This window comes from Mytilus edulis, chromosome 9, assembly GCF_963676685.1.
Source record: "Mytilus edulis chromosome 9, xbMytEdul2.2, whole genome shotgun sequence".
Taxonomy (NCBI): Eukaryota; Metazoa; Mollusca; class Bivalvia; order Mytilida; family Mytilidae; genus Mytilus; species Mytilus edulis.
The window spans coordinates 70,234,081-70,258,034 of NC_092352.1; the positions used below are offsets into that span (position 1 = coordinate 70,234,081).

At 32.7% G+C, this 23,954-nt stretch overlaps 2 protein-coding genes across 9 annotated transcripts in view; one reads left to right on the plus strand and one right to left on the minus strand.

The window, feature by feature from the left end:
• LOC139488921 (protein starmaker-like) overlaps positions 1–8,454 on the minus strand; it is a 31,823-nt gene extending 23,369 nt beyond the window's left edge. For 3 of the 8 annotated variants that reach the window (XR_011656115.1, XM_071274894.1, XM_071274892.1), the window contains exon 1: positions 8,139–8,349. Coding sequence is in view for 2 of the 8 variants with exons in the window: in XM_071274890.1 (XP_071130991.1) it covers positions 5,761–5,857 (97 nt within the window). In the remaining 6 variants the exon portion in view is untranslated. Of the gene's footprint in view, positions 1–5,760; positions 6,792–8,138 lie in introns of those variants that run through there. The other 5 variants (XR_011656112.1, XM_071274890.1, XR_011656114.1 and 2 more) reach the window with 4 other exon arrangements.
• A 2,227-nt stretch (positions 8,455–10,681) lies between these two features.
• On the plus strand, positions 10,682–22,356 carry LOC139490137 (transmembrane protein 26-like). The gene is made up of 3 exons (XM_071276988.1): positions 10,682–10,686; positions 18,249–18,366; positions 20,771–22,356. Exons 1-3 carry the CDS (start codon positions 10,682–10,684, stop codon positions 21,557–21,559), a joined length of 912 nt encoding a protein of 303 aa, XP_071133089.1. The 3' UTR covers positions 21,560–22,356.
• The last annotated feature ends 1,598 nt before the right edge of the window (positions 22,357–23,954 follow it).

Sequence of the window (23,954 nt, forward strand, 5' to 3'; positions counted from 1 at the left end):
ACTGAACATCAGATTCCAGACATAGGACAGGTGCAAAAAATTGCAGTGAGTTTAAACGTTTTAATTTTTTCTTTCATCGTGGGTTTTGCTTTCACCGAGCGGTTTTCAAAGCTCTAACGAAAGATCTAATGGTGATAGTCACTACATACGAATAAGTATATCTTTATTGCAAAATTACACCCATAAGGGTCAAGCAATACAAACAAACATTTATACATTTAAAACACAATACAATACAATGAAATTCAATATAAAGAACATATTTTAAGAGTTCGCGGTAAATTATAGTAAGAGAAGAAAGTTCAATAGCAGTACATTTCTGATGAATTTGATTAGATAAGCAAAATTAATCTTTATAAGTCCCTTTACATGGATTTATAGAAAATCACATTATTTCAAGTGCATACAAAACATCTTAAAACATTATGTTTGTTTGGATTATCACATGACTTTAATTTAAATGTAACCTAATAAAAATCATCCGTTTGTTAAATTTTAAGATGAGAACGTCTTCAAAAGAAAATAAATTTGAAAGAAGTTGACCAACACTGAATGTTTCATATGAAGACAGTTATTATTTTAACCCGTATAAGACAAAAACAACGACAATACTAAACTTACATGTTTTGGGGTTAAATTTTCAAAACATTGTATTATACAAATTTCCTTTTGTACGATATGGCTGCGGTTGTAGGATTTATCGCTGTGTTGAAGACCCAATTCGTGGTCTTGAGCTATATTTTCTGCTCACTGGTCGAATTGTTGTTTGACACATAATAAAAGTAAAAGTCATTATATAACTGTTCCCATTCTCAATTGTATTGCTTTGCTAAAACAGTAGCAGATCCCCAATTTATAGAAAGGAAGAGGGCTATAAGTTATCTATGTATGGAAAGGGGCTAAATTAATCTTCACTTTACCTGCAGATTAATTCGGAATTCCACAATGTTTTTTGGAAGAATTGCAAGTTCTAAACTTCGGATATAACTTCTGCATGAGTACTTCCAGGGAAAATTAAGTAAAATTTTATATATGGCTATGTCTATCCGAGATTAAGACAATGTTGAGTAATTGTGAACAGATCAGCTGTAATACCCCCACCCCAAAAAAAAAAAAAAATAATACACAAAAAAAAGATTCGTTTAAACGACATATCAAATATGACTGGCTTCACAGAATTGCAATAAAAAAATATTTTTTGCGCATTTTTGCTACTGTTCCAGTCGGGAGCCTCTGGTGCCTATTAGTCTTATATGTTTTTTTTTTTTTTAATTGAATGTATATGTTTTTGAGTTAAGATTATTCGTCCATTTTCACTGAACTAGTAAACTTTTTTTTCTATTTTTGGGCCAGCTGAAGCAAAACTAATTGGATTAATCATGTTATTATGTATTAATATATTTACTCTAAAGACATTAAAATTAGTGTTTACTGCTTCTTCACCAAACATGGCGAATTTAGGAGAAATTAAACAGGGTCAGCATGTTTGTTTTATAGTAAAGAAAATCCCTGTCTCGTCTTGTCTCGTCTTGTCTCGTTGACAGAAAAAGTTTATAATAGATTAAGTTGATTTCGAAGTCTCCACGTATCCTACCGTCATGAAAAAAAATGAGAAATATTCCGAAAGAGCTAAATATAGTAATAACGAATAAAATATTAACTGCGGAATCATTCACGCTCATCATTAGAAAAGTTATCATTAGAAAAAATGATGATCTACACTAAGTAATCCGGAATAAAAAATAATTGTTTTAACTTTTTACCGTAATTATTTAGTATATCATTTCCGTTTAAATTACATCTATGAGGGGAAAGGGGAGGGGCGTGAGGGCGAACAACCATATGGTCAAAGGGACACAATTATCGTCCTTTGGTTTTCGTTGTCTCTCGTCTGTGAACAGTGTATAACTAAGTCTTGCATTTATTTTTCATACACTTTCCCAATGTATTTTATGCATGAAATATTAAGTATGAGGTTTAAATCACATGTAAAGAAATTAAGGTGCTGAATCTTTATTGTAAGTAGTAATTTGGTCCAGTTGAAAAAGATCATTTATACCAATAGTAGTACACTATACTGTAAAAAATCTTTTTGAGATAGAGCAGGTTCGATTATTTTAATTTGAATTTATTGTCTAAAAGAAATACACTACGAAATAACTATATTCTAGGGACATATGTGAATAGAGTTGAATATACAATATTCAATAAATGTTTCTATTTTGATGCACCCTCTCAGAGTCCCAAGGTTACTTTCCACATGTTTATACATATAAGTCCGATACAATCAAAATAAGATAGTATTACATTTCCTTATTTGAAAGAGACTATATGATGATACGAATGATCCGTACAGTCATTTATATACAGAAAACACATTAAATATTTTAATAATATCCCCGTACTGTGACGTGCATAACACTACCGAATAAATCCGGGGAGGGCACCAATTTATATTCGTTTCTACTAACATAATGTACATATAGATTAATATAATGTTCAAATTTTATTATTATGAACCATTCTATAATGAAACAAACATTCTATATGCTTTACTCCTTTGAGAACAAAAAACGTGTTATTGCCAATTTAATATATTTGGAAAAATAACAATATAGCATCAGTATTTCAATATTTCATTTATTTAAACTAATTTTAAAAGTGAACGGTAATTTGTTACATGACTAGGCACCAACTTCAAACTAATCATCATAAACCAAATTCAGATACTTGTGTACATGAATTCCAAACGTACACGTTTCCACTATTACATTTTACCCTTCAAAAGTAATGACTCCAAGTACATGTAAAAGAGGGACGAAAGATACCAAAGAGACAGTCAAGCTCATAAATCTAAAACAAACTGACAACGCCATGGCTAAAAATGAAAAAGACAAACAAAAACCAGCACACATGACACAACATAGAAAACTAAAGAATAAACAACACGAACCCCCCACAGGGACTCGGTTAGCAGATTAAAATTTTGTAAATCAATGTTTTTAATTTATTTTTTATTATTTCCTGTCTATTTGCATTACTACATTAGCCATCACTATTTCTTTGTTTTCTGGCAATGTGCAGTTTACTATCCATATCCATATACTGAAAAAACCTAAAGGGATCTAAGTCGCCATCTTGAATTGCCTTCCCTACTTTAGATAAAAAATATTTAAAAATATTAATAAATTACTATATACCTTACAACAGCCCTCATTTTCTTCCGAAATTATTCTTCTATCACATGCATATTTTGATTTGTGGATTAACAGAACCCTCACACAGTTTCAGTTGCATTCGTGTCAGAATATTCAAATATCCCGGCGAAAGCAACGTATCATTCGGAAACTTCCAGGTTGATGCGTTTACTACAACGATAAATCCTTAAAAACAGACGAGTGCTGTCCCCTGATTTATTATTACATATCGAGCGCAAAATAGAACCTTTCTTCAAACGGGGTAACATAAATCATTGACTTTTTCGTAGACACATCAATAAAATGAAGAAGTTACTTAAAATATTGACACGTTCAATGGGATTTATAAGGTTTACTAACAGTACCAGGATATAAAAAAAAGGGGGAGGGCCGGTTGGTAGGTCAACTTGGAGTAATACTTTGAAAAAGTATATTAACTTATCACACACAGTCAGGAGTCTACTTCGTCAAAATTATCTCCCCATTACGCCAGTTCATTTTCACAATCGTAGAAATGGAAGCCATTGTAGGGATGACGCGCTACCAATATTGCTCTTGGAAACCGATAAATTTATCCACATTGCACCATTACGATCCTTATAATTATGTCATTTGTATTTTAAAAGACAAATGTATCAACTAGCTAATGAGCATCAGTTAATAATCTTGTCTGCATTGATTCACCTTAAAACTATAATCTGATCGGTTGTCAGGTGGAATTTTCGAAAATTCATAAACATTTAAAAAAAATCTAATTAAATATTCTGTTGAAGGGCAGACTAGATTTTTTTAGTGTATGAATACTATAAACCCTAGTAATCACACACAAAAAATTAGAATTTTTCGAAGATATGCATTTTCATCATCCAACTTGAAAGACTGTCGTCAAGTACTTTCAGTAAAAAAATAGCTATTCGAACACACCTTCTCTTTTTTTGTGACTCATTAGATAGGTATTTCACTTGACCCATATATTTCATCTTTTAGTACTGTGATTTTTTTGTGTTATAAAGTCAACCTGTAGCTTTAATATATAAAAATGATAGAATCTGAAGCGAGACGATGTATGAAATATTCTTACTTTGTACGATATCAAGACAAAATACTCACGCCCTAACATAAAAAGGTGCACTCGATTTTATCTTTTCGATACAATTGTTACCCATTTTTTGGAATTTTTTCTTCAGTCACATAATAGAAGGGCAGACACGAAAATTACTGAACTAATAGTTTGATATGTTTTCCGTCCGTGATATTTTTTTCATAAAAATCGGAGGTTATGCATTTTCTTCATCCAACTTGAAAGATACACATGTCGTCGACTTGATATCTAATTGTTCTGCTTAACTATGTACTAGATAAATTGAAAACTTATGCAAATGGTGTTTTAAAATAAAACACCTCTTAATTGAGAAGAAAATTGCAATTTTGTTTGTTTCTATTAACTTTTAAAAATTTTGTCACTATAGTAAACAATACAGTAAACATTTATCGCCTTCTCTAACAAAGAGCTTCGATTCTTTTGTTCTATTTCAACCTGGTTTCCGACTGCACATGCATGTATGAAGTTCAATCAGTAGGCCCCTTTTCCATATACATACATACTCCTCTGATTATATAAATGTTGTACTGCATAAATCCATGATTTGAAAAATATCAGGCCGTGACGATGTCAGAAGATCTCAGAAATACAACCCGATAGTTTGGGACAATCATTTGATATTTTCAATGGGCGGAAGGATAGGAGGATAATCTGATATTGAAACAATACATGCACTAACTGTTCAAAGACATTTTTGTTTGATATTTAATTTATATGAAGAATATCTTGGTGTGGCGTTGGTATGAAGTTAGGGGACAGCACTCGTCTGTTCATAAGGATTAAATTTTATCGTTGTAGTAAACGCTTCCGAATGATACGTTGCTTTCGCCGGGAAATTTGAATATTCTGACACGAATGCAACTGAAACTGCGTAAGGGTTCTGTTAATCCACAAATCAAAATATGCATGTGATAGAAGAATAATTTCGGAAGAAAATGAGGGCTGTTGTAAGGTATATAGTAATTTATTAATATTTTTAAATATTTTTTATCTAAAGTAGGGAAGGCAATTCAAGATGGCGACTTAGATCCCTTTAGGTTTTTTCAGTATATGGATATGGATAGTAAACTGCACATTGCCAGAAAACAAAGAAATAGTGATGGCAACGTTAAATACGTTAATGTAGTAATGCAAATAGACAGGAAAAAATAAAAAATAAATTAAAAACATTGATTTACAAAATTTTAATCTGCTAACCGAGTCCCTGTGGAACCCCCCAACAAAACTAAGGGTGATCTCAGGTGCTCCGAAAGGGTAAGTAGTTTTTGATCTACAAATGCAAGCTAAGATACCCAAAGTGAATGTACGAGATATTTTCTATAATCTATCTCACCCTTGACATAAATATCTGTTAGATAATCCTTACCCCATGTTAAAACTAGATATATCCATCCAGGTGTCGAAGAGATTTTCTATAATCTATTTCACCCTTGACATAAATATCGTTTAGATAATTCTTACCCCATGTTAAAACAAGATATATCCATCCAGGAGTTGAAGAATCCATCACATCCTTATGAAAAATGTGGAAACCCGGAAGTAATTTAAACAGATTCATTGCATACTTGAATTGGTGTATTGTTGTTGACTTTATCCTTATATAGTATACAGGTCACTTTAAACTTTTAAAGGTTTGAATTTTAAATTTATTATTTAAAGGTACCGTAGATAACATACAAAGTTACACAAAAGGACGTAGAAATAAGGAAATTTTGTTTAAAGATAAAATTACGTTTAACTTATTTTTGTCAATTTTATCTTTTATTTTTGTAATAAAAAACAGGAACAAGATATTTTCAGGAATACTTGCTTTAAACGATTATTCTACTTAAAAAGGTAAACTTTAATATATTTACTTTAGCGATATAATCATTTTGGTTGAATATTACTTTAGTACAAAAAGGTAGATTTTTATTGATACACCTGTGATCAGTTTCACAAACAAATCTTATCGTTTAATTTAGTAGTATAAATTAAATTATACTGATTTTCGGTCAACAATTTTGCACCCAATTAGAATGATAAAAGAACCGTTAAATTCTAAGTAAAAGTATAGAAGAAAAAAGAAGGTGTTGATCTAATGTGATTTAAATGTTTTCAATGATTTTCGACCTCGTATTTAATTTTGCCATACATTTATTTTTACTCGGACTCGACGGATCTATCATATTCATAGAGAAAAAAATGTGTGTCATTATTTAAGAGTACAGGCTTATAATTTGGAACGCCAAATATGCGTTTTGTCTACAAAAGACTACAGTGTATCATAGCCGGCTAAAATTTTAAAAAAATGATAAGAGTACAAAGTGATTATTAAGATCTAAACGGTTTTTGAAAAATATACGTCTGGTATTGTCGATTACTTTTCTGTACAAGTCAATACTTATAGCGTTATCGGCGTTAATATACTTCAAATTTAAAAAAAATGTTGAAAAACGGATCTGCAACCCAACAACATACAACACCCCCACCCAAATTAAACATAGTAACTCAAAAACAAATAGTATTGCGCCTGTGGTGTAGTTACATGTATAACGCAAACTTCCTAATATGTTTCATCACGATTCGTCAGGTTAATATGTATCATTGGGAAAAAACGATTTATATTTGAGGAAGGACATGTCTAAAAACATCATTTATATTTGAGGAAGGACATTGTATAAAAAAATCATTTTATAAGATTAAACAAAGCCGTTGTTTATATTTCAATTAATTTACATTTTGTCCAGGATATTTTTTCTATACGATATGTTTATGTTCATTATTGAAGGTCGAATTATTGTGAAATGTAGTTTTCACATGTAACATCATTGTGTTTGTGTATAAAATAAAATGGCATGATTGCCAATGAGACTTCTCTCCGTCAGACAACATGAAGCAAAAAATAAAAACTATAGGTCACCTTACCGCCTTTCACAGTGAGTAAAAGCAATACCGCAAAGTTAGCTATAAAGACTGTGCAATCCTTATATCAGGAGAAAACTCCGGCCACTGCATATGCCACGTGTGGGATTGGAAGCCTCAGGATTGACAGCTAGACTAGTGATACAGTACAGTAGAAGAACTACTTTGGCTATACACCTAATCGTTATTTATTCTATTCCGGATAAGTTCTAAAATTACACAACTTTGTCATCCAGTTGAAGCTATCTGGGACCCTGTTTAAACAATTCACCATGCATGATACTTTTTAATGAGACCTGTTTAAACTACCGTAAATACTTCAAACAAAATATTTTTTTACTTCAATTTTAATTTCGAAAAAAGTGGATCATACTATATCAAAGTTTCTTGATGATCACTTTCTAAAGTTTTTTCTCCCTCAGCTCACTACTGATGACCTCCATTTTTCGGCCGGTGACCCAAACAGGAAGTTGTATAAATGACTGTTTTTCCCGGAATGGACTTAATAGCGATAAGGTGTATTCGGCCATCTAGGCTCTGATACTTATTTAAAAAAAAAAACAATAAACAGCAAGACAAGAAAAGTGTTTTAGCCTTATGATCGTGTTATGTTCTCGATGGTAGACAACGACCATGCGTCTTTGTGGGGAGGGTTGTGGTATTTAATATATTATTTTTAGATTAGTGTAAGATATGAAGCGGGAAATAGTTTTTCGAATTTTGTTATGAATATTAATACACCACGATCGTATCAAAACAAAAACCTCAATGAATGTAATTGGACATATTGAGTTATTATATATTAAAGTTGAAAAGTTTTAGAAAAAAATACACAAAATAGTCACATGTTTTGAGATAAATAAATAAATCAATCAGTAAATATATTAAATGAAATAATAAATCAAATCAAAAAATCAAAAAATCATAAGTCTTACCTCCGATTAGTTTTAATAGTTCTCTTGTGAAACTAATCTATATATAGATAGATTGATAAGGGTGTTCCTTTTGAATATAATTCCATGATGGCTACGGATGTAGTATGAAGGAGATGTCGTTAAAGTGTACATATTGCATATAGTTGTTTCCTTACATAACACTTATGATTTAAAGTACAAGTTTATATTTGTGAAGATTTTGTAAAAATACATGTTACATAGAAAATTGAATAATTTTAAAAGCTTACTTCTACGTCACTCATTGAAAGTCATGACCCCCTAATAACCCGCACTAAAACATCCTTGTTATTAGTCTATTATATTTCGTTTTATTCATATTTTACTTGAATAACAAAAATCAGCTATTGTGGTCTGTATAGATACATGTCAGCTTTAGAAAAAAAATTGTCAATATCATTCCTTGCATTCTGTATTTTTTGTAGGTAAAAACTACAAAGGTCCAGTTTTATCGGTTCCGTTGTATCAAAATTTAAAGCGTACATGTCCATATTTTTAGCGCAAGTGTGCTGTTATGTTACAGGACAAAAGCGCATATCTCTATTTCATCCACATATTCGGCTTTTTGATTTTTTGAAGGTTAAAATCACATTATGTATAAAATTGAGAAAGGCAATGGGGAATGTGTCAAAGTGACAACAACCCGACCATTGAGCAGACAACAGCCGAAGGCCACCAAATGGGTCTTCAATGTAGCGAGAAACTCCCTCACCCGTAGGCGTCCTCAGCTGGCCCCTTAAAAAATATGTATACCAGTACAGTGATAATGGACGTCATACTAAACTCTGAATTATACACAAGAAACTAAAATTAAAAATCATACAAGACTAACAAAGGCAAGAGGCTACTGACTTGGGACAGGCGCAAAATTGCGGCGGGGTTAAACATGTTTATGATATCTCAACCCTCCCCCTATACCCCTAGCCAATATATGTATACTTTTTTTTTTAATATATTGTGATGTAAACACCATACATAGACATCTGTTGCAGAATTATAATCGTTCTGAGTTTACTTCACCTCTAAAACTTTGTTCAGACTACTGTCATACAGTTCTATTATATATGTATATCTTTCAGAGCTGTCCATCTATAAACATTGAATTATAGTTCGAGCTTGAGTTAAGTTCGAATTATATTTCGCGTTCGAGTCAAGTCAGAGTAGTAAAGAGTTTGAGAAAACATTCGAGTAAGAGTTCGATAGAGTTTGAGTTGAGTTTACTAGACTTGTAGATGTTTTGATAAGAGCACGAACATATTTAAAAAAGAATTCTCACGATGCAGCATATTTAATTTATAGAAATTTTTTTCTCGTATTGGTATTTACACAATCATGTATGTTACATTTGACCCTGAAAGTTATTTACAAACTCATTCATCCATACTTAAACTCATATGAAACCTTAAATTAAAAAAAAAAATAACCCTTTTTTTTTGTTTTAACTAAATGGATAGTTTTCATTATAAAACTTATGTACATATACTTTTTTCTGAAGAAAATTCTTTAATTTGTTCATATGTAGAAGTAGTTTACTTTATTTGAATTTCCAGGATACGAAGCAATCGCCGATATATTTTCCGTCTGCAAACTGACCTCAGCGTGACCCACTCGTAAAAATCCGGTGATCGCAATACGCATGGATCTGTCCTTAAAATAAACTATTATCTGATTGTTCATGTTAAACACGACGTACTCAATATCCAGGTTTAATTGTTGATTGTTTACTGTAAAGTGTCAATCGGTAAACTTCGGCTTCTAAACACGACATTTAAGTAGCTGCCATATTATCACTTCATAACAGACAGAGAGAAACTGTATGGGATGCTCTTGGTTAGATGAGCAGGATGGCAACTTTTAGGGGACAAATATTGATGAGTGTCAGTAGGTTTAGAATATAAATCTGTAGATATGATGCCCCTTGTGAGCAAACTTGAAGTATCGAGGAAGGTGATTTGGGATTTAGACTTCTCATGAGTAAATTTGATAATTGGATGTATGTTGTTGGCATGAGTAATAAAAGTATAAAAATCCTTGTCGCTTTTATTGAAACGTCGCACGATACTGGTGTTATTTTAGTGAAATCGCGGATAAGACACATTCAAGTCATTAATTAATAAACATTAAAAGTGATCTTCTAAAGTGTTATATATCATTTTTAAGCTTTTAAATTCTACTTTCAGAATATTGCAATTTTGTATATTGTAACAGACTTTTTTCATTAAGTAAAAATCAATTAAACCTTCATTTTTTAATATTATTTCCTTGTCCCGCGTTACACTTTAAGTTTTGGGAAATTCGAAATATTGTAAAAAGCATATAAAAGATTCCACCAAACGATATAAAAGTCTATCTAGAACAAGCACGACATAATTGGTCGATGATGTAATGTCGGGTTTTTCTTTGAAAAGACGGAATTTCGAGAGAAAAAAAGGATCTAGATGATACACACCATGTGTCCCATGCACAAAAAATTCACGTCATTTTTCTAAATTGTCCAATTAAAAAGGGACACCAGAGCAATCACCATGTCGTAAGTAAATAATTATTATATTAGTATTTTGTACAATTGTGAAAGCTCACACTTTCGCCTCATGCAATAATCAGGGATTTTAATAACAAATTCTTTTTATTCGAGTCGAATATCAATGTCCGACAATTTGTCCCCTTCAAACCCAATTGACGTAGGGTAACGTTTTTCTGTTTTTTCGTGATATTTATTTAATACCGTGCTATTTGCTACATAAAATAAAATATAAGGGAATAAAGTACAAAAAGTTATCTCTTAGACTATCTCATAAATTTAATCTAAAATACGAGATATCGGATAAAACTATAATGTCCGATATGTACAATGTCCCCACATACGATTTTAACGTTATGTAACAAAATATACAAAATTTACGTCAATTGTCATTATTGCGGTTTTCACAGACGTTTCAGAATACGGGTAATTGTTGTTGCTTGTTGAGAAAACTTCAAATGTTTTAAGTAAAAGCTCAATACCGATTCATGGGAGGGGCAATAATTCCTCGCTGAACTGCATGAAGTGTTTTCCGGAATTCATAATGATCGACAGGCCGATCCGCTACAATACAAAATCATAGAAAAGAAAACAGCTATTGTTCCCGCTGATTCCTTTGTTAATTGTATATATTTGTGCAGAACTTAATGGCACAGTCATGCTATATATACCGTAGACCATTCGCCTCGACATTCTGCAGTGTATAAATGAGTGCATTATCCATGTTAGCAGTGCGTATTGTATTAAAAAAAATCGATTGCTTTTGTAATTAAAATGTTTATTAAACAAATAGTTTCAATTCAATTTTTATTTTTTTATTTGTTAATAAAAAGCTTAGTATATTTTCTAAGAAAACATGAATCTAAAGTTCATAAATTTCGTTCATAATATCCGTCAATTTTAGATAGCCATCTGAAAAACGTGCATTCTAACGTTTTTATTTTGGATAACGTCTTCCATTGTGTAACATTAGGTGACACCAGTATCTTGCGACGTTTCATTCCATTTCATATCCACATCATCTATAAATCTAAACCAGGAAAGCGGTTTTTCGATGTAAGTTTCAAGGAGTTGTTTCTCTAATTTGCCCATAAATATGTTAGCATATGACGGAGCCATTTTGGTGCCCATGGCTCTCCATCAAAAGTGAAGCTGCTTTTCTTCAGTACCAGCGTGAGCATTTTGACCAGGCATTCAGTAGGTGGATATTTTACTGGTCTGGAATTCCAAACTTCTTTACATGCATCGATGCCATCTGCATGTGGAATATTAGTGCAGAGGGAGGTGACATCCATGGAAACAAGAGTCGTGTCGGAGGGGAGTGGATTTAAGGTCTGCATTTTTCTGAGATAATCGGTTGTATCTTTGATGTGAGATGGTAAGTCCTCAACATGTTGACGAAGATGGAAGTCAACAAATTCCGATATTTTTCCGTCGGATGACCGTTCGCTGAAACTATAGGTCTTCCTGGGTTATTGGCCTTATGAATTTTAGGTAAAAGATCAAATCTGCCCGGTTTTGGATTTTCTGGTTTCAAATATTCAAGAGTTTTGTCATCGATGAAACCATCGTCATGCATTTCTACCAAACTATCAGTAATTTCTCTGCTAAAAGATGTTGACGGATCTTGCATCGCCAAGTTGTCGTTCAGCTAACAATTTTCTAGTTCCAAGTTGCCGGGGATTGTCCTATTTTGTTTCTCCTCGCATTTCAGTGTCATGTCTTGTACGATCTAGGTCTATTTCGTTTTTCTTTAGAATGCGCCCGCTTTCTGAAAAACGATCATAATGACTTTCCTGATGGTATTCAGTGGCGTAGCTAGGTCATTTTAATTTGTACGCCCGAACCTCGGCAAAGGGTGTGATCACGCACAGTGGGTCCAGGTCAAAGCGCCTGCTGGTATTTGGTTCGAGGGGGACAAATCCCCTGGAAGCTAACGAGTTATCGAGAAAAAGATGCCATTCCTGTAAATAAACTTCTCAATAGCAACATACTTTGGAATCTAAATGTTTTAGTTTTTATGTTTAATTTATTCATTGTGTCAATTCGGAATCTAATTTAGAGAAAACGTCTAAACTGTGTGCAAATTTCGTTTATGAACACGAAATAGTTGATTTTCAGAGATGTTCAGGTGCAATATTACAATTCGTAACGGGTTCTCTCGAACCCTGGTATCGCCTGCGATGTCTTCCCGCAAAAAGTGAATTTATTCATCATTCCATTTAATTCTATATGATTTTAAAATAATCAAATATTTGCTTCAGATATTTTTTCCTGGATCCGGCTCTAATATTAAAGTATTACCAAGTTTTATGACAATCTATGAATTTATAATCTAAAACAATCCTGGACCCAATCTTATTAAAATATTGATCTCTGATTAACTTCTACTACATGTTATTCTGAAAATTTAACTAATTGTTTAAAACTGCAAAATAAACGAAAAAATTAACTTTCAAAATTGTGCTTCTGAAATTATTCATTAAAAAGCTGCTGCAAAAAAATCATAAAATTCGATGAAATGTATTTGACGTGCAACAAACCCCAGACATAACTTAGTCTAGTAGTGTGATGAACTTGGTTTACCTGTTTTATTTTACTAGTGTTCTTCTTCTTATTTCTTTTATCAAGCTGAAACATTGTTCTACGAACTCGTTATGTTTGGAAGTTGAACAGTTGTCTACTTTTGGTTTTGTTTTGTTTTCATTGCTATGGATATTTATAATATTAAGAATCAGTAACGGACCGGTCGTGGTTAGCATACCCGGAAATATTCCGATCGGTAGTCGTAAATATAAGGGCCGTCATTCAAACGTTTTAGCATTAAGGGTTAGGTTATTATAAACACTCATATGAATAAGACATATGGTATCGTCCAAATTAAATGGTATGGTCCAAAACCTTAGTATATAAGCTGATGTGCTGTCAAAACAAAGGGTACTTGTTGGATAATCCAAACGTCTAGAAGAAGTAAGAACTTCAAGGTAATAATTTTCACTTTATAAAGATTAAGGTGGTACCCAACACTTTCACTAAAATTAATTTGGCTCGTTTAATTTTCATAAAATTTTGTCAAAGTAAATTAACAAAAAAAATTAAAATTAAAAACAATTTGAACCAACCGTTTTGTCAGAAAAATTACACTGGTTATATAGCAGTTTGACAAACACCAATTTTGATCATTGAGAAACTTAATATTCCCTTAAGAACACAACGTCATTAAAACGTTCTGCTGATTTTACAGAGTTATCTCCCTGTAGTGTTAGGTACCACCTTAAATAGATTCTGAATAAGAATCTATCTGCGTACCTGAATAAGGTTGCAGGGGGATATTATAAAAGGAAAATACGCACCGGTTAATAGGTGCCTAGGCGACTGTGCGGTTGGAGTGCATAAGTAAAGCATAAACCAGAGAGAGTACTGGTTAAGCAGTGCACAGGCAGACTAGGCCAGATAGTGCACAGGATAGTAGTGCACAGGATAGCAGTGCAAAGGTTGAATATAGCCAAGGTGTAAAAGTACATAGGTGTGCATTGGTTGTTGCTGGACACACAAGGTCTTTTAGAGACAGAAAAACGTCCCACACATTGTTATTGTGTGACAGAGACCATAATATAAGTTTAAAAGATAGAAAGCTAAGAAACGGTGCATCTTCCAATATCCAGGGGTAACTCTGGTACGATACCCAGAAGTCACTACACCGAGTACGTGACAGTAGTTGTTAACTGCAAAAGGAAATTTCTTTTTCCATAAAATACGGGACGATTACATATTATCATAATGCTAGAGGATACTTGTTTTGATCATAAACAGTTTCTGTCCATATTCTGTTAAATTTCTCGAAGGTTTGACGAAGTTCTTGATATTTAAAAAAAAAAAAATAACCACATACAACTTTTTTGAATTTTTGGTCCTAAATGCTCTTCAACTTTGTACTTGTTTGGTTTATAACTATTTTCATCCGAGTGTCACTGATGAGTCTTGTGTAAACGGAACGCGCGTCTGTTGTATTAAATTACAATCCTGGTACCTTTGAATACTGAACCTAAATATTGAATCCACGAACAAAATTTGGAGCAGGATCAGCTTACCCGTCCGGAGCGTTACGTGTTTATGCTCAGTGTTAACTTAAGTGGTCGATAGAATTGGTCGCTAGCTTGATTGGACGCTAGAATTGGTCGCTAGCTTGAGTCTGGTGAGATCCCTCCTAGTTTTTTGTGGGGTTCGTGTTGCTTATTCTTTAGTTTTCTATGTTATGCCACGTGTACTATTGTTTGTCTTTTTCATTTTTAGCCATGGCGTTGTCAGTTTATTTTCGATTTATGAGTTTGACTGTCCCTCTGGTATCTTTTGTCCCTCTTTTAGGATCGCTATGTCTCGTTTTCACGACATAAAGTGTCACAGGTTCGACAAAAATGCAAGCCACATATCGAATCTTAGTAGATAATGAATTGTTTTCAACATAAGGAAAATGAGTAAAATTCACTGTCTGACAGAAAATGGAAAATTTGATACCATTTTGTTGAAAAGTAACTTTCGTCCTTTTTATTCGCAATTACATGCCATCTAGGAAAAAATTACAAGGCTATAAATGACTTTAAACCAGTTCTTTGTATTCTATTTAATATTTATATAAAAACATGTTGTTTTTTTTTATCAAAATTCAAGTGTACGCCCGGGCGTTTTGACGTAAACGTAGCTACGTGCCTGGTAGTTCCTTCAATATTGTACTCGCGTTTGTCTCAAACAATCGCTTGTGCGCTCTGTATGATTACAAGGTTATGAATACGTTTCGATATCTTTCAGTTTATGTTTATTTCGAAGTATATGTACTTTTTGTTCAGTGTTTTCGATACTTTCTGCATGTAACTCATATGAGGGCCTGTAGAGATTATTCAGTTGATGAAACAACTATTTAATTCAAAAAATTATTAACAATTATTAAGTATAAAAAGTCGTAATAATCACTAATAAACTGTTATATTATTTATAAAACTCTTATTAACTAATTGATAATAATAATTAAATTATTATTTATTTAGAAAAATCGTTATTTGCAAATTATCGAAATCACGTGACATAGGGTTAATATTTACAGAAAAATAATATATTTACCATTTCCAGATGAAATGAATTCTGATACGGATGTGCGTTTGAAAGCGCATATTTTCAAAGCTTTAATTGTTCGATGTATATATTTGCTACATAGCGTAATAATTTTATGGCGCGTCGTTATTGTGCGAGACAGTGATTTCTTTTGGATATATTCCGTGTTTGTCGGAATAATAGTCTTGGAAGGATTAGTGATAATAGTTAAAAGAAAAGGAGTTGAATTTAAATGGTAAGAAATGAAATGCATCACCTATCAAACACCCCTGAAAATGTTCTTGATTATTGTGACTATTTATCAATAACTTTCAAATGTATGAAAGGAAATTTTAAAGTGTACATGTGGTTTGCCTCTTGGAAATAGCAACACAAACGACAACGATAAACAAAACAAAAACGAAATTCTTAGGGAGAATTGAAGAGTTGACCGAAGCACATTTTTTGTATAATACTAAAATAGTTATAATTCTTATCATTTTATTTCTACATATTTACAAGTGACTTCGAGTTCTTCGTTTGTTTTTCAATGCGTTGTTATGATGTTGTCATTGTTGTGATGTAGTACATGTGTTTTATTTAGAAATAATTACTTTCCATGTACAATGTATATGTCAGAGGAAACCTTGCTTTTGATTGGCTGAAAGTAATTACTAGCCAGTAGGTACACACATTGTACAAAAGTCATGTATTCCAAATTGAATATCTGATTTAATTTTTCAATAATATCATACATTCATACGGAAGCCTATTAGGGCCATCCTATTTTTATTTATTTTTTAATTATTTAGTTTTAACTTGGAATTATCACATCTCACAGCGATATTACCCCTTGTTTTGTCTCAGTTGGTTCAGGAAAAGACATTAATAAAAGATTACAAAAATTTACCAAAAAATGTTGACTTTAAAGGGCAATAACTCCTTAAAAGGGTTAATTTGCCATTTTGGTCATGTTGACTTACTTATAAATCTTACTTTGCTGAACATTATTGCTGTTTACAGTTTATCTCTATCTATACAATGTATAAATATTCAAGATAATAACCAAAAACTGTAAAATTTCCTTAATTTTACTTATTCAGGGGCAGTAACCCAATAGCGGCTTCTTTGATATTTCTGTTAATTTTAGGACAGATAGGTTAACCTGATAAAGTTTTTAACCTAGCGAGCTGTTGTCAAATAAGTTCTAAATGCTTTAGTTTCAGAGATATAAGCCAAAAACTGTATTTTAACCCGATGTTTTATTCTTAGTCGTCCATGTTTTTTTTTCTATTTTAGCCATCCATCTTGGTTGGTTGGCCGGGTCATCGGACACATCTTTTACACGAGATACCATTATGATGATTGTGGATTTGTTTGGTTAAATTTAGCCTATAGTCGTTTCAGATGAGAAGATTGTTGTTAAAGTTAACGACGACGGACGACGATGACGGACGTCAAGTGATCAAAAAAGCTCACTCGGCCCTGTGGGCCCTGTGCGCTAAAAAATGAATAAATATAATGGCCCTCATATACTTCCGTAAAGATCATGATTACAGCTAAATGTATGATTATTGCCGTCATTTTTTATATGCTGCATAATTGTGCATGCATGTGCCCTATTTCCGAAATAATATAATGGATTACAACATTTTTGTTTTGTATAACATAACTTTAAGTAGGGCCACTAGACTCCCATGGGCCACATAAGGATAATTCAAAAACTAATGGCGGGAGTTAATGACTACATTACTACATGTATTAGTAACGAACATAAATAGTTTTGTAAAAGTTAAGAGGTGTCGGATAAGTGAGTCGTCGAGTTACAGACCCTCTATATAAGTTCGAATTTCCCATAAAGAAAAGAGCTGGACAATGGAACATACATGTACCTATCAAACATAAATATTCATTTTCGGTAAAAATCAAAATTCATGCTAGAAACAGACTGCCCCTTTATGTAGATGGGATATGATAACAAAGAAATCAATATGCATGTCCCAGGTTAGGGGGAGGGTTGGGATCCTGCTTACATGTTAAACACCGCCAGATTATTTATGTATGTGCCAGTCCCAAGTCAGGAGCCTTTAATTCAGTGGTTGTTGTTTGTTATGTGTTACATATTTGTTTTTCGTTAATTTTTTACATAAATAAGGCCGTTAGTTTTCTCGTTTGAATTGTTTTACATTGTTTTATCGGGGCCTTTTATAGCTGACTATGCGGTATGGGCTTTGCTCATTGTTGAAGGCCGTACGGTGACCTATATTTGTTAATGTCTCAGTGTTTCATTTTGGTCATTTGTGGATAGTTGTCTCATTGGCAATCATACCACATCTTCTTTTTTATATGATAATTGGACACATCCTCTTTTGTAACAAAAGTTAGAAAGAACATTTTATATACTAGCAAATGTACTTAATGTACAATGCGATTCATTATGTTCTATTTTGTTTAATTTGTTCTATTTATCTATTTGCATATTGAAGGTTTTCGTCCTGCATTTTAACCTATTCGTTAGTCAATGTACCGTCCATATGGCAGCTAGAACTCTTCCGTAATACTAATCCAAGTACAACTAATACAACATCTATAGACACATCAAATGTAAGTAATCTATTTTACATTTTGTGCGTATTTTTCAATTAGACAGGTGTTTTCTAAATATTATTCAGTATATTCATACCTGTAGCTCAGGATGAAATTCGAATATCTTGGTCCAGGCCATGTCTAAATTTCCAACAATCTATGGCTTCCATGAATTATTTCTTAATTTGTCAATCAGAAAAATATATACCGCACAGTCGGCATAAATATACCCCAAAATGGCAAATGTAAAATAATCCAACGAGAATAGTTCGTCTCAAAACTAACGGCCTAATTTATGAACAGAACATTGACGAAACAATACTTTTATCCTTTTAGAATTTATTTCTGAATTTCTACTCTATATTTATCATCACAGGCAAAGTGGTGTTTTTATTAAGGTGGTACCCAACACTTTCACTAAAATTAATTTGGCTCGTTTAATTTTCATAAAATTTTGTCAAAGTATTTACTTTTATAATATTAACGGTATCAATTTTCTTGCACCAGATGCGCATTTCGACAATACATGTCTCTTCAGTGATGCTCGTGGCCAAAATATTTGAAATCCAAAGCTTATATAAAAGATGAAGAGCTATAATCCAACCCTTTAACAAAAATATAAAAATTTCAAAAATTTTGAACCAACCGTTTTGTCAGAAAAATTACATTGGTTATATAGCAGTTTGACAAACACCAATTTTTATCATTGAGAAGCTTCATATTCCCTTTACAACAAAACGTAATTAAAACGTTAATGTGGTATGGTGTCTTACGCCATCTTGGATTGTAAAAACAGACAAACTAAGGTCCAGATTTTCTATCAATTTAGCAAAATTTGATGCAGGAATGTAGATATTTAATGTGAATTTTCATTTAAAAGAACCAATTTATAAGAATATAACTAATAAATATTAATATTTTTACAAATGTAGATTATTTTTGGTTGTTTTTAAATGTTTTTGAATTGGCATTTTGAGGGGAGGTAACTCTGAAACAGTGCATTTTTCTGAGGGAATCTACATGGAATTTTCCTATTTTGTATTTTAGCCGGGAAAAACGTACGGTGACCCTATTTTTTCTCTTGATATTATCAAAGCACTGTCTGAAAGCTATCTTTTCCTAATTTAGTTTACAATTCTATCATTTTGTTAAGTTTCTAATCACAAAGTGGTGTTTTTTCCTGTATAATCCATACAAAATGTGTCATTTTGTCACAACCTGTAGCTTGAGAAAATGCGAGGTGACCTATCATTTTTATTATATTTTTGAACATATATCAATAGATACTTCATTTTGGTAATGTATGAACAAATTCTATCATTTTTATTTTAGACTCCCATACCACCTTAAGATGACTTTACAGAGTTATCTCCCTGTAGTGTTAGGTACCACCTTAATGTAATAAACAAGGGGATGTGGGTATGGCTATTAATGCGACAAATATTCAACTGAGTTCGAATAACGGGATATAAAGATAATACGTGTACACATAAAGAACGTAGTGCGGTGATGTCGTGTGTGTAATGGAGCGACCAACCCTTCCATTACCTGGGACAGTGGTGTAACGCAAGTCACTGCAAAGTATAAGAACAAACTGTAAAATCAGTTAAAATTGCGTAATTTAAGAGATCGCCACAAAGAACAATACACAGCTAAGGGACCTACCATTTGATTTTTAGGGGGGGGGGGGGGGGGGGGGGCTAGGATGAAATTTGAAAAAAATAGGCAGGACAGGAGTTTTGAGTAAAAAAAAAGGCAGGATGAGACAATTGTCAAAAAAAAAAGTCAGAACAACAATTTAGGTAAAAAAAAGTCAGGATAAACTAAAAAAAAAAAGCAGGACCAAACAGAGTGAAAAATAAAAAGGCAGGACAGAGATTACAGCTAAAAAAAAATGCAGGACAAAATTTTTCATCCTAGCCCCCCCATAAAAATCAAATGGTAGCTCCCTAACATAATAACAATAGTGACACATCACCGATCTAAGATTTTATTTATTTTATTTTATGGTGTTTAAACGCCACTTTTAAGCACCGCATTTAGGCTATTTCGTGGCGGCCAGATTTTTCTGGTGGAGGAAGCCAGAGTGCCCGGAGAAAACCACCGAACTTCTATAGGAAAACTGACAATTTTAGACAATTAAAATTGGTGTCGAGTGCACCCGCACGAGCGGGGTTCGAATTCAATATCTCAGTGTTGACTGGCTTAGCGATTACATTAGTAACTACTTAGACCACTCGGCCACCGAGGCCCCTTACACCGCCGATCTAAGAGTACTAAGCTATTCCACATTTATATAAACCACGTTCTTGAAGACCAAAATATAAAAAAAAACTGTAGACATCCTACGGATTTACAATAAAGACACCATATAAAAGTCTGTAATGCCATTTTGCACTATGTGTCCTTTTTTACATTTCAGTCTGTCATACCCATATATCTTAACGATGAAACTTGGATTTTTGGTTTGGAACAAACATTTCTACTTTGTATAATATTCGGAAGATGGTTACTACCAAAGGGTTCCTTATCACGTGACAAATTGTCTAGTCTATTGCTACTTTTGATAGGAAAGGCATGTGACGTAACGGACTTTTTTACCCTCATAAATGAGACAAAAGTCCGCGCAGATACAAATCTGGTCTATGCAATTTTGTCAACTTGGAGTGTAAGCGTAGTCCAGTTTACATTTGTGCTTACAGAAACTGAAAATGCAAGCAACAGTAATTATTCAAGACGAATAACTCAACTTCAAAAAGTATTTCTTGGAACAGATGTCTGGTGTTGCACAATTTCTGTCTTCATGGAAGAGTTACCTTTCCTGATAATGCGAGCATATACCATTGCGACTCATGATATAGCTTCGTACAGTACATTATTTTTTATAACCAAAAATGTTTTACTGCTTTTAATGCTGTTTTATAGAATTTCAAGTGTATTTTGTGAAGAGTTCGAAATTCATTGGCCCGTCGTTCCGATTACTAAAGAAAGTTGGTCGCATGACACGCGCCAAACTTCACGCGAAGGAAATGGTTTGGACCTTGGTAATTTAGATGAACAGTTGAGCTCAGGTTCAACAGGAATAAACACGAGGTCTTATAGTCTACATACAATTAATTCCATTGTTTCTAGTACAGTATCAACAGAACTACGACCATGTGCGGAAGAAACAAAAGAAGAAACGCAGTCTATTGAAATTTTGCAAATTTAGGTTAGGGAAAATCTAGACAGAAAAATATAAAGATTCCCATCTGTATTTAGTAATATGATTTGGGTTACACATGTACATGTAGGTCGTGTAACATATATATCATTGCCTACTAACCCCATATGGAACCTACACGGTTTCTACGTGGTTGCATTTAACCAATCATTTGCCTAGGAGGTAAGATACATATATACAGTTGCGTACGTCTAAACAAGTAACTACTCTGCGACATTTCCATCCATTGAATCACCAGTGAAAGTGATACAGGGTTGAAAAACATGATATATTATAATTACTCTAAAAATCTGCAGAATTTCTGAAGCAAATGCTTGTTTCTCCCTCGCCGGATTTTGAACTCATGCTATTGGGATATTGTACATCACCTGTACTGTACCCATCGCTCTAGACTAACTGGCCACGTGGAATGAACAAAAAAATCAGCTTTCTGTGTCTTAGTGTTATTTTTCCTCGTCTAAAATCTAGAGTTGTAATACAGTACATGATATATTAGGCATGAAGATGGAATTGATTGTAGATTAGCTATTTTTTTTGTCGTAAAGGATGATGATAGATCGTAAGATGCAGTCACAGAAAATGATATTTCTGTTTAGGGATATTTAGTGGAAACTCTAAATGTAACAGTGGTGATTAACGACCTTCACAGCTAATAAGCATCTCACAAGCTCGACTCTGCCTACGCCTTAACGCAGTATAGATATAATTGATTTCTTCCTAAAAAAAAATAAAAAAAAATAAACGTTAACGAATTGAATAAAATGCACAAATAAAGAGAAAATACAGGGATAGGATACATGATCTATGAGTTTCAATGTCCCTCTGGTATATTTCGCCATTCTCTTATACAAATTTTTGTGAAAAATTAAAAAAAAGACACCAAAAAACAGATTAATATTTGAAATTCTATGAGATTATTTAATACATGTGTGGTAGATCGATTACTTAATTACCCGAGAGGATAATATAATTGTTTCGAAATGATATGGTCACACAAAAGCACACATTTACGAGAGAGATATTAAAAAGGATGACTGCACATCTTATTTGAAATCAATAATGTAATAAATAAATTTTTAATATATAATCCTTTATTTTATCAAATAAATCTTCAGGAAATTTGATTACTCAAACTATATTGATCAATGTTTATCCAGATTAATCCAAGTGATGCTGATTATCTTAGTTATCACATTCTGAATATTTATCTACTATGATATATATATTTAAATTGGACTTCAAAAACTTAATAAATAGTTTAATTGACAACATACTGATTGGTTGGTAATATTTTGCTTCCTTATCAGTGGCAAATATTTCAAGCGAAGTTAGGACACTACAAAATGTGTTACTATAGAAAGTTTATGCAAGGTCTATTGTCCACAATAATGGGCGGGAAATTTGGACTCTTAGAACATGAACGTATGTGAAATGTGCAGAGTGATGTTGCCCGTCAACAGCCCACCTACGGACCTTTTATAGATGTTAAAATGGTTTCTTAATATGCAGAGAGTGAGGTACTTGACTACACGGGGAACAGTGCTAGCTTTTTAACATTCAGAAAGTTATAATAGGTTCTCTTGCGCCCTTAATGGGGATTAAGAGTAAAGTTATCATTTCGACCAAACGAGTTATAACAACATAAATTATCATCTAGTTGACAGGGTTGAATGAGCTAACTTCCCTTTTATACACGAAATATTTGTCACTGGACATTATGCAAGCTTAAACCAATCAATCAATCTACTATGTTTATCATCATTCATGATCGGTCTTTGTTAATTAAATTTACACAGTAAACTTTAACAACCATCCAACATCCGGTAAAATCATTTTCATACGATAATAGTTTGATAGTATTTCCTTTTGTTAGTTCTTTTAAGTATTTCTACAAAGTGATTATATCTTATCAATTATTAATTAGTGTATATTTGTAGTAATCAGAATCATTAACAGTTTTTGTAAAGTTCCATTACTGAAAGTAAATATTTATTTTACATGCACAATCCGCTTCATTTTAAAGTTTTAAGTTGGTGATACAGACACACCCGTTTGGTATTGTTCTTCGTTAATTGTACATGTATCTTCTCTCTCTGAGTATTGATTCTATGTTCATAGTTTTAAATATTGTCAAATGATAATTCTTCTATATAATAACATATAATAATCTATGACGTAGAATCTGCAAAGTGAAGTTAGCTGGAGGTCTGTGGTTCTTCTCACAAAGAATCTTATGATCAAAATCAATCGTTAGTTATGCTGAAATGCTAAAGGCTGGTGCGGAACAGCATCGTCAGTTTAATTAAGAATAGTTTAAATTCAATAACAACAATTGTACTCTTCTTTGTTGTTCATGAAATTGACAATTCAAAAATATTGTCTT